General features: G+C 37.1%; 1 protein-coding gene across 1 annotated transcript; it reads right to left on the bottom strand.

Annotated features, from left to right (window-relative positions):
- Nucleotides 1-1,135: 1,135 nt before the first annotated feature.
- On the bottom strand, nt 1,136-7,728 carry LOC117621364 (protein RIK). The gene is made up of 13 exons (XM_034351795.1): nt 7,530-7,728; nt 6,622-6,862; nt 6,246-6,344; nt 6,109-6,143; nt 5,933-6,008; nt 5,458-5,562; nt 5,299-5,376; nt 4,755-4,848; nt 4,533-4,650; nt 3,609-4,155; nt 3,132-3,146; nt 2,035-2,236; nt 1,136-1,772 (listed from the first exon to the last, which is right to left on the bottom strand). Exons 1-13 carry the CDS (start codon nt 7,595-7,597, stop codon nt 1,651-1,653), a joined length of 1,800 nt encoding a protein of 599 aa, XP_034207686.1. The 5' UTR covers nt 7,598-7,728; the 3' UTR covers nt 1,136-1,650.
- Between the last annotated feature and the right edge of the window lie 2,742 nt (nt 7,729-10,470).

A 10,470-nucleotide genomic window follows, 5' to 3' on the forward strand; every position in this document is an offset into this window, starting at 1 on the left:
ATATTTTCATGTAGCCCCCCTGGAAAAGTGTGCTTTTGTTGGAAATGTCATCAATGTAAAGGTAGTGGTAGGAGATATTAATGGAGACACTGAATAGGGAGACGCCTTGTCTGTGATTCTGTGGCTGAGAAGAACCGCTTCAGAGCTAAGGCTGAGTCAGGCCTGTCAAGCTCCCATACAAGTGGCCTTGAATAAGTATTGTGCATCATTGCATGACCTAGTAAAATCCACTGATTTCTTTTTTCTTGTTCAACTTCATTTATTTTCCAACAAGTAGATCAATTCTGCAAATGATCCCTCCCATCATGAATACAATTTTTCAGTGGGGTTTCTTTTAATGACATGTACCTTTTAATCGACAACTCAGCAGATTGAGTAAGCACAGTAATAGTATTAACTCATCTAATAATGAAAAGGAGAATGCTACCAACATTCTCTCTAACCTTCTTCTTTGGACTTTCTCCCTTTTCTTCATGACATGTGTCACTTTTTTTATATTTAAAACAATGTCTTCAATGCATCACACAATATAATTTTTGTTTTTCAAGTTTACTCTTATTAAATGTATTAAGTTTTTTGTTTTAATTTACAAGCAGCTAGTCTTTTTATAATTCTTTTTTTACAACCACCTTGTTAAAAAATTAAATAAATAAAAAACGTCAATTTTTTTTATATTTTAAAAAACGTCTTTTTTTTTTTTTCTCTCTCTAGAGAAATGAAACTCCTATTTTCTCTTTGTTTCTATTGGCCATTGACAATGGCTATGTAAAGATCACATGTGCAGCTTCCGCCTTAGACAATTTTGACTGTTTTAGGGCAAAAGAATCAACCTTTGAACAAGGTTAAGTATCAATCAATAGGGGGCTAAATTCTTTCGTGTCTGAAAAACAAACGTTCTCTCTTGAAAAGAAAAACATATATTTTTTTTTTCCAAAAAACCTGACGTTTTTTTATTTAATTTTTTTTAACAAGGTTGTAAAATAGTTATTAAAAAAAGGATAAATGAAGGAAACAAAAAAACCAATACATTTAATAAGGGTAAATTTGAAAAACAAAAAGTATTTTGTATGATGCATTAATGACATTGTTTTAAGTGTAAGAAAATTGACACATGTCATGAGAAGAATGGAGAATGTTAGAAAGAAGATTGCTAGCATTTCCCCTAAAAACAGCTTCAAGCCTTCAACTGGATAGAATTTCACAGAAAATGGATTAAGTTAACGGGAAATACAAAAGCAAAGAAAATTCATCACGAACGCCTTGCGGATACATAATACACAACTTCGATCTTACTGATTCCTATATAACCTTTGGCAGTGAATATACCCGCAAGCTGACAATCTAATGAAACTAACCCTTAAACCAAAACACAGAAAAACTACTACGAATCTACATCTGTACTTGATACAACATAGCTCTCCCCTTCATTCTCTAGGAAAGAGCCCAATGACAGCCAAGAGCAACAGATCTTGAATTTCCGGAATCATAGAACAGCAAAAATCCACTGCACTGCCTTTAGCTTTCTCATGACACCAATATCCCACCACATGGAGCTGGATGAATCCATTCATTTGCATGTATTTAGAGAAATTCTGATCAGGAGCCATTAGTTTGTCGCGAACAATTGACCAGCTAATGCTAACTGAAAACTCATAACGCCCAGAAAGGCTTTCGAGCTGTCACTGCACCAGAATTGCTAGTGGGTAATTCTTCGTTAGTTTCCTCAGAGTCATCATCATCCTCACCATATTCCATCAGCTTGACCAAAGTATCTGAGATAGCCAAAATTCAGACATATTTATACATATATTTGTGTCAGACATTCATACATCATTGGTATAAAATCACAAACGAAATTACAGATATGGAAAGAGAACAAACAATATACAGATATGGAAAGAGAACAAACAATATACCATTTCCCAACTCCCCACCCCCCAAAAACACACATGCAAATAACCTTTCTAGTCTTCCCATCAAAATTAGCACACACCAGAAAGAGAAAACACAAGCAAAGCAGGTCTTCAAGCTTACCAGGGACATCATCAGATTTTGTTTTGGTCAGAACGTGTGCTGATGAGGTGAATTTTGGTGGAGGTGGCGGCATTGTTCTAGGTAGGGGTGGTGGCATTCCATTTGATGCTGGCTGGACCAATTTCTTTGGAGCTGGCATAGTTGATACATTTCTCACACCCAAATCTGCCAACAGTTCATTTGGCTTTGACATTTCCAGTTCCTGCACTCAGTTAGGGAGAAAAGAAACCAAAAGGAAAAACTAACAGCTCAATAACCATAAAATAGAGGTGTTATGTAATAAAGTTGATTAATAACCTAAAGATTAAATACTGATAATTGCAACTGCGAAAATTAATTTATCTAAACAAAAATCATATAGGCACAAAGGTACGACACTCTATAAAGGACATATTTAAGTTAGTAAAGACAATGGATCTCATATCATCAAGCACGTCTAGCATCTAGCATGTCTTTCAAGGATATGGCCAAGTTCATAAAGGTATAGAACAAATAGAAGGAAGTGTGAACTGCGTCTTATAATGACTAGTACACATAAACTTTTGCTTGCAGCAGGAGCAATCATAGATCAAATTCCACTAGTAGCACCCATCAGCATGCACATCCAATTTTCTCACAAGCAAGAGGTTCAACCATCAATACCAAAGCAATTTTTATGTCGATACAACTACCATAAAGTATCAGTAGCTGACATTTTGCATAACTCTTGACTCATTAAAACGATGGAGTGTTCATGAGATGCACTGAAGTTGCATTGGTCGTGATAGTACCTCTTCTCTGGGAGTTTTGGCTGTGCATGCTGCTGGTGACAGCCCAATAAGGAAACACTAAGAAATGAAGAACTCCAACACCGGAATGATTTATCACAAACTGATAACCAACAGAAAACAAAATATATTATCGTAACTTGACCTAAGTATATAACATTAAACTAAACCGCATGAAATCTAGGTTGTATGTGGAATATAGCTCCAAAGCCACAAGTGAACCCCAATGGCGCCTCCAAGATTGAAAACCCTGTGAAAAATACAAACCAGTGGCCCAATAGAGAGGTCCAGTATTGGCATGTTAGCCACATAGAAGGTCAGAGAAAATACCTGGAATAGCAAGCACTGCAAGCCAGTACAAGATTCAATTACATTACAGTGATGACAAAAGACCAATTCAAGGTAAAAAATTGAACATGTAGCAACATCATCCATCTACCTAAATGATCATGTTGGTGCTGAAGAAAACTCAACGTTTAGACTTAAAAGTATATATATATATATATGCATGCAGAAAAAAAGGAAAAAAAAGGTATGGCCATATCTGGTATCTTAGTTGATGGGAAGTTTATCCAAAGACAACAGTAATGTCAAGAAAATTACTCTCCCAAGTCCAAGCTATATGGACAGTTAACTAGCTAATCAAGCTATCTTAGCTTGACTTGGCATTTGCAAGGTCAACCGAGACTTAGCAGTATTTGTGGTTATAACCCAAACATACTAACTGAACAATATATAAAGGATAGAACAATAATGCAGGACCAACTGGTCTTTGTGGATCAACAACCAGGGAGCATGCAATGGTACCTGATGGACTTTTGCAGGACCAACTGGTAACTCCTGAAACTTCCGCCTCTGTGACTGTGGAGGTCGTTTCTCCTTCTCAGAACCAGAAGTGGAGTTAACATTCAACTTTGGTTCAGTGCTTGGCGCTGATGTTGTGGAAGCAACTGTAGAAGGGATAGGGGATGACTGTCTAAGGGCAAGAGCAACTTGTTGCAAAGGTGTGACTTGAGGATATATCCCACCGTATCCATTGTAGCTTGTTCCATTAGATAATAGAGGTAGAGGTTGGGGATAACCACCAATGTTTGCGTGAGATTGCACAGAGTTTAACAACCCTCCAGGTTGAGATATTGCCCCTTGAGAAAAGACAGTAGCGCCCACAGGGGTTCCAACAGAGGAAACTGCCGGAGCTGGTGTAGCACCCACAGTTGGAGGCGACAAACTTGTAATTGTTTTTACCTCATTTCCTGAACTCTGAACTCCAGCCAACAACTGATGCGGTGGTGGAACAGCACTATATACCTGCTGTGGGGGTGGAACAGCACTATAAACCTTAGATGATGAAACCCTATGACAGAAAATGGCAACAAGTTATCTACCATACCTAATTACAAGCTACAGCACAAACCATAAAAGCTAATGGAAACCAGATATTCATGCATTGAGCAGAACCAGCAGAATCCTAAACTCAAAGTTGCTGCCATTGCAGATTTAAATTCAACAAGTTGGGTGAAGCAAATAGTTATTACCAAGGGCAGTTGAAACATGATTATCTCTAATTGATTAAATGATGAAAGGTTTGGGAACACAAGTAAATAACATGTTTCATTTCCCGAAATGAATGTAAAACCAAGAACAGAGAGAAAATCCCTCTTGTCATATTTTGCCAGAAGTTAGAACACTTCTAGCCATGCAATGCCTTAGAACAATTGAAAATCTAATTACCTGGAGACACCACACTCTACACTGATTGTATCCAAAAGATTTTCAGCCAGAAGTTTAGCATCTTCAAGACTTTTTGAATTATTACTTGACAAGAATAAATGCAATGGTAGCTGTCCTTCTGCAAGCAAAATAAGCGAAAATAGGTAACAATAGCCAACAAAATACCAGTACGCTGGAGTAAGAAGCTTGCAATAAGATCATACTGCATACAAAAGGTGATACCTTCGCCATTTACACTCTCAAGATTTCCTGAACCACGCCCTCTGAGTGACACAGTTGCTCCTGTTTCATTCATAATGTGATTTATATACTGGTCCTGCATGTACCAAACCAAACCACCACCAACACAAAAACAATTTCTCCCAATTGTATGGAGATGTCAGAGAAAGCTTCAAACATTAGAATCTCTTATCTTCATTATGTGCAAAATAAACTGCTTAAAAAGAAACAAATCAACCCTCTTACAAGCATAAAGATTATATATAGTAAGCGCATATGACAATTAAAGCAATGTCAACATGATACTATATGATACAGATGAAATGAACACTGGCTAATATAGAGTTGTAGGACTCATAGGCAAAAGAAGGGGGAACAAAGAGGGGGGGGTGGGGTTTGTTGTTGGGGGTGGTTGTGGGTGGGTGTGGTGTGTGGAGGAAGATGAGATGGAAAGAGAGGTTGAAAATTATTAACTTGACTACAAAGAACACTGCTAAATCCTAAATCCATAATTTCTTTTACTGATGAGGGAAAAAAACTAACTCACATTTGGCCCACGTATACGAGCAGCAATGCTCCATGACGGATCTGCGTCAAAGCCCAAATAAACACAAGTGTTTGGTGCCTGAGTAACCAGATTCAATATGAGAATTTCTGCAATCAATTTTCCATACCATAAAAAAGTTGACATTTAATGGAATCATACCGTCAATCCGTTGCTCATAGTCGGATTCTGACCCTGTTTCAGCATTTCTTCAACCATGGCAGCAGCCCGGTCAACTGCTAAAATCCTTTCTGCTGTCTCTTTTAACTGGAAAGCCATGATTATGAAGAAACCAAATCCAAATTCCTCCATGAATTTTTTTATTAAAGATGGACACTTTCACAGACGGGAAACTTTTAGAAAAGTCTATATGGCCCACAGTTTACTACACTAATGATTGTTGTTGAACCATCTAATCTTGACAATTGACATCAATGAGATAAGTTTAAAATATCTTCCATATGATGATGATACATATTTTGAGAAAAAAACTATCTAATCATGGGTGGACAAAAGAAATTCTCACCAAATCTATTGCACACTTTCATTATCAAACATAAGACATCCATAACAGTCAGATTAACAGAGAAGATTTTCAATACAACTTATGCTCCAAATATAAAGCTAATTTACTTACATTAGCCCCTGCAGAAATATGAAGATATAATGGCTTTTCACCATCAGTTGATGCATTTGGTGGACGATACTTGCCCCTGTAAAGGCAATTTAGTATACGCATTACACACATGACGCATGAGCTAAAAAAGAAACAACTATAAATGCACCTAGTACTGCCATTGAAAGCCAACCAACCTTGTTATCACCACAGCACCAGTGCATCTTTGGATCTGCAAGTAATATACACCATCAATCTCAAACAAAAGAACCATCCATTACAAACTAAAAGTAAATTAAGTCACTATATTTTCTTTTGAAGAAAAAAAATACACCTCCTCCTGTGTTTGGCGTTTTGTCAGCTTATAACGAACAAGAGACTCTGCATCGTTGATAACAATTTCTCGTGCTATTAACTCATCTTGGATCTTTGGCTACAAATCATTGAGCAAAACAAACAAGAAATTTGAAACAAATCAAATGCAACATAAACTGGAATACAAGAAAGAAAATAACAATTAGTGCATAAGTGGATCCTATATGAAAAACAATATCCCAAAATAATGAATTATGATTGGATGGTGGACGTTTCAATTTATGCAAGCTCCAAATCTTCATGTGCGCAATATAAACTAAGTGCAGCAAAATTCAAGCAAAATAGATCTTTTAAAGCTATGAAAAGTGAATAGCCAATACCAAAGGGTAACTCACTTGAATTAATTTTTGGATGACCGTGGCAGTCTGTTGCGGTATCAGAGGTACCTGATACACCTGAGGGATGGTAGGACGACTAGCCTCAAGTGGATTCATCAGATGAGCACCAGTCACTGGAGTTACGCCAGGAACTGTAATCCCATCAAGCAATCCCACATTTCCCAATGGGAAAGCCCCAGGCACTGCTAAACCAGCTGAAACCAAAGCTGCTGCAGGTTGATCCCACTTTCTTTTCTTCCTGTAGAAAGTGCTAAAGGTTAGCAAATTTTGGTGGACCACATAATTTGAAATACAAATGAACAGTGGCATGCACAAGCTCAAGCTCGCCCTAATCACAATTCCCATAATTAGATATCTTAAACTAAATACTAAAACTAAACAATCCTCACTAACATTTTCTTGGGCAATCAAGATCATGGTTCAGACAACACTACTGGCCGCAGAACTTTAACAGTAAGCCAAGTCCTCATGTCCAAACAATTTCAAGTAATGAACGTCAGTTTATTTCCTTCCATCTTTAAACATCCAATTCAAACACTGTTTAACAAAAGGGGGTTACATTTCAACCCTCATCCCCACCAACGTCTGGAAAATTGGAAAGAAATTGATAGTCGAACTATCATGATGCAGAGCTCACACGAAGCAGTACCAAAATTGCAAATATGTAAAAACTCCCAAGAAAAAGAAGAAACCCCCTAAAACACCCTTCCCATGCATCCAGCATAAGAGCAAACAACCACAACCCTCAACCATGTTATTACAGTCGTTAAACAAAAACACAGTGAATTAAATTTTGAAACATAAGAAGAAAATCCAGTGAAAAAATTACAACGCTGTAATTGAAAGATATGAAATTTAAATGGGTCAAATGAATTAGGGTTTTAGCCGAATGAGAGGGACGCTACCTTTGCCTTGTTTGTAAGGCATCATTGGGCACATCCGAGGGAACCCTAGCGCCACTATCTTCTGTCATCGCTGATTTATGTTCACCTTTTTTTCTCAGAGAGATTACCCAATATCAATCTTGGTTCTTTTTTCTGTTTTTGTTTTGATTTCTTGGTTCTGTTTAGTTTCCAGAATTTTTTGTTTCTTTTCTTTTTCGTCTCTTTGTCATAAAATCTGACCTCAAGTATTTTACATTCAACGTCATAGTGTGAAGCCAAAGCCCAACGGCACATAAAGGTCCTGAAACAAGGCCCAATAAAATAGACAATAAACTTAGCCCAGAACTCTTTACAGTTCGCGTCTTCCTCCTCTTATATTATATTAATTTAAAATACTTTAAATTATCGCTTGTATCGAAAAATTATGATTTCAGTGAATAATCTGCAAACATTACATTGTGCGTTGTGCGTTGTTTCTTTCTTGGACAGTTGGACTATATCCCTCCTTTTAGATAAGGGAAAATAACTTGGAATTTAGTTAAAAGTCGAGAATTTAAGAGGAGAAATTGACAAATTCCTTATTTGGCAACTTAAGTGCAAAATTTATTATATAACACGGTAAAAAAATTGTAGAAATTGAGGCATCAAATTCCTGAATTTAATTTCCACTAAAATAAGCGTCATTTCAAAATTTCCATAATGTCATTTACAAATTTTACAAAATTTGACATATAAACACAAATATTAAAAATTTAAATAATAAAAATTTAAATTTCGTAACTTTTAGAATTCTATATAATCCTTCATTTTGTAGCTGTCTACAAGAAAGTAGGAGTGGGCACTCAAACCGGCAAATCGTAAATCTGAGCTGAATCGAACCGAACCAAATCAGAAAAAAATTGAGTTGACAAAAAAGTCAACAACCTGTCAAAAATTGAACCGAACCGGTTTTGTGTAATAACCTAAACTTTAATTAATATTTAACTATTAAACTATTAAGAGGAAATGACACTTTTGCCCTTAGAATATTCTAGTAAAGGAAAATTTGACTTTTTGACCGAGAAAGAATTTGACTATTCCACTTGCATCTTTGCGTAGAGCGCGATGAAACGAGTCTGTAGACACGGAGTAGACTCGAATCGGAGTTGTAACGAAGAAAATACGGTCAAAATACTTAAAAGGACAAAACAATAATTTTGAAATCAGGATTTTTTTTATAAAAAAAAATATGACTCTCTCTCTCTCTTCCCTCACTCTTCTTCCTCAAACCACAGCCCCTCCCCCCCTGTTTTTTTTTTTTTTTTCCCTAACCCGTCACCTTCTCTCCTCCACAACCATTGCCACTGTGAACCACCGGCCACGAGACCGGATCCATTCGAACCGTCATCCTTTCCCCGTCCTATCCCGACCAGCCTCAACAGTCGTCGACCCCAGAGCTTGCCGGAAACTAGAGAAAACTCGCCGGTTTTTATTCGATTTTCCAAGCATTCGTTCTCCGTCATCTGGCCACCAAATTGGACGAGTGAGGTATGGTTTTCTAGCTATTTTCTATGCTTTAACTGCTGGTTGGGTAGGATTCCAGAAATTCCAAGCGTAGATCATTTGAATTTTCAAACTAGGTTTCAGCAGGTTTTGAGAGTGTGATTCCGGCGATTTTTTGGGGTAGGTCCAAAAATAGAAGTGGTTCCAAAATGGGTGTTTTACCTAAGTTAGGAGTTTGGGCCGGCAGTTTGGAGTTTTTTCAGCCGCCAGGAATTTCTCAAGCCACCCATGCACTGCCGGCACATGGGCAGTTTGGTGGGGACCACACTCAGTCCTCGAATGATCCTCATGTCGTCACGAGCGCGTAGGAATTCGCAGATCTTAATTTGGATAACGTTTGAACCCTGAACGGATTTCGCATCTTATGTGATTTCCGGGTTCAATAGTTTCAAGCCATTGATCGTGCGTTTGTGATCAAACCAACCGTCCATTTGAGACCAGACTCATGGGGCTTGTGTCCTAGGTTTAAAGGAACGCTAATGTGAGCATAGGAGTAACTTTAATTGGATGCACACACTTCTAGGAGCCAGGAGTCAGAGTTTTATTTAAATATTTACATCGAGCAGTTTTATTAATATATATTATTTTGATAATTGAATCAGGCACCCGGGCACCAGTTGACCCGAAGGAGGGACCTTCAAAACTTCCAGCGAGCTCGAACCAATTGTGAATGGACTTTTCTTTTATAAATGATTTTATGCAAATGAATTTCATTATTTGATCTTGAATAAGTTTTATTGATTATGGTTTTCCTAGCATGATTTGTTGAAGTTAAATATCTTTATTTATATGCTGCCTAGTTGAAAATGCTAAAAAGATATGGAAAGTAAAGATTGAGATATATATTAGATAAAATGGCAGCAGAGTTCTAGATTTAATAAAAATTCAGTTATTCATCAGACATTTCAAAAATTTTAGATTTTCTTAAACCACCTCAGGTACCTAGTTATGGAAACAGGTTGCCTTCAGATATGACGATGTCCATGGACATCCAGTTTGCCTTCAGTTTTGTCAGCACGCTTGACATTTGCCTTACGAGTTTCGGGGATGCCCCGACCGTGAGAGCCAGGAATGCGGATGAGGCTAACTACGGTCCCTTGAATCCTATCAGTTTGCTGCTCGGGTTGACTTTATGTCACTGAGATTTGCCAGGGGAATTGATGGATTATCAGGAATTGACATAATTAAAGGGGTACACATAGGTGGTAGTTTTAAACTGACTTCAGTGCTTTTAAGAGTTTAAAGATGATTATGAGTATGATTGATATATATATATATATATGGGTGCATTGATTTCAGTATGTATATGATTAAAAGAATGAATTAGTTTTGTATAACTATTTTTACAGTGGGGTTAGTATGTTCTTATACTATTTTTCTTAAAACTTTGTTTTTTGGTCCACTCACCTTTTAAATGTTT

The sequence above is a fragment of the Prunus dulcis genome, chromosome 3 (assembly GCF_902201215.1).
Source record: "Prunus dulcis chromosome 3, ALMONDv2, whole genome shotgun sequence".
NCBI lineage: Eukaryota > Viridiplantae > Streptophyta > Magnoliopsida > Rosales > Rosaceae > Prunus > Prunus dulcis.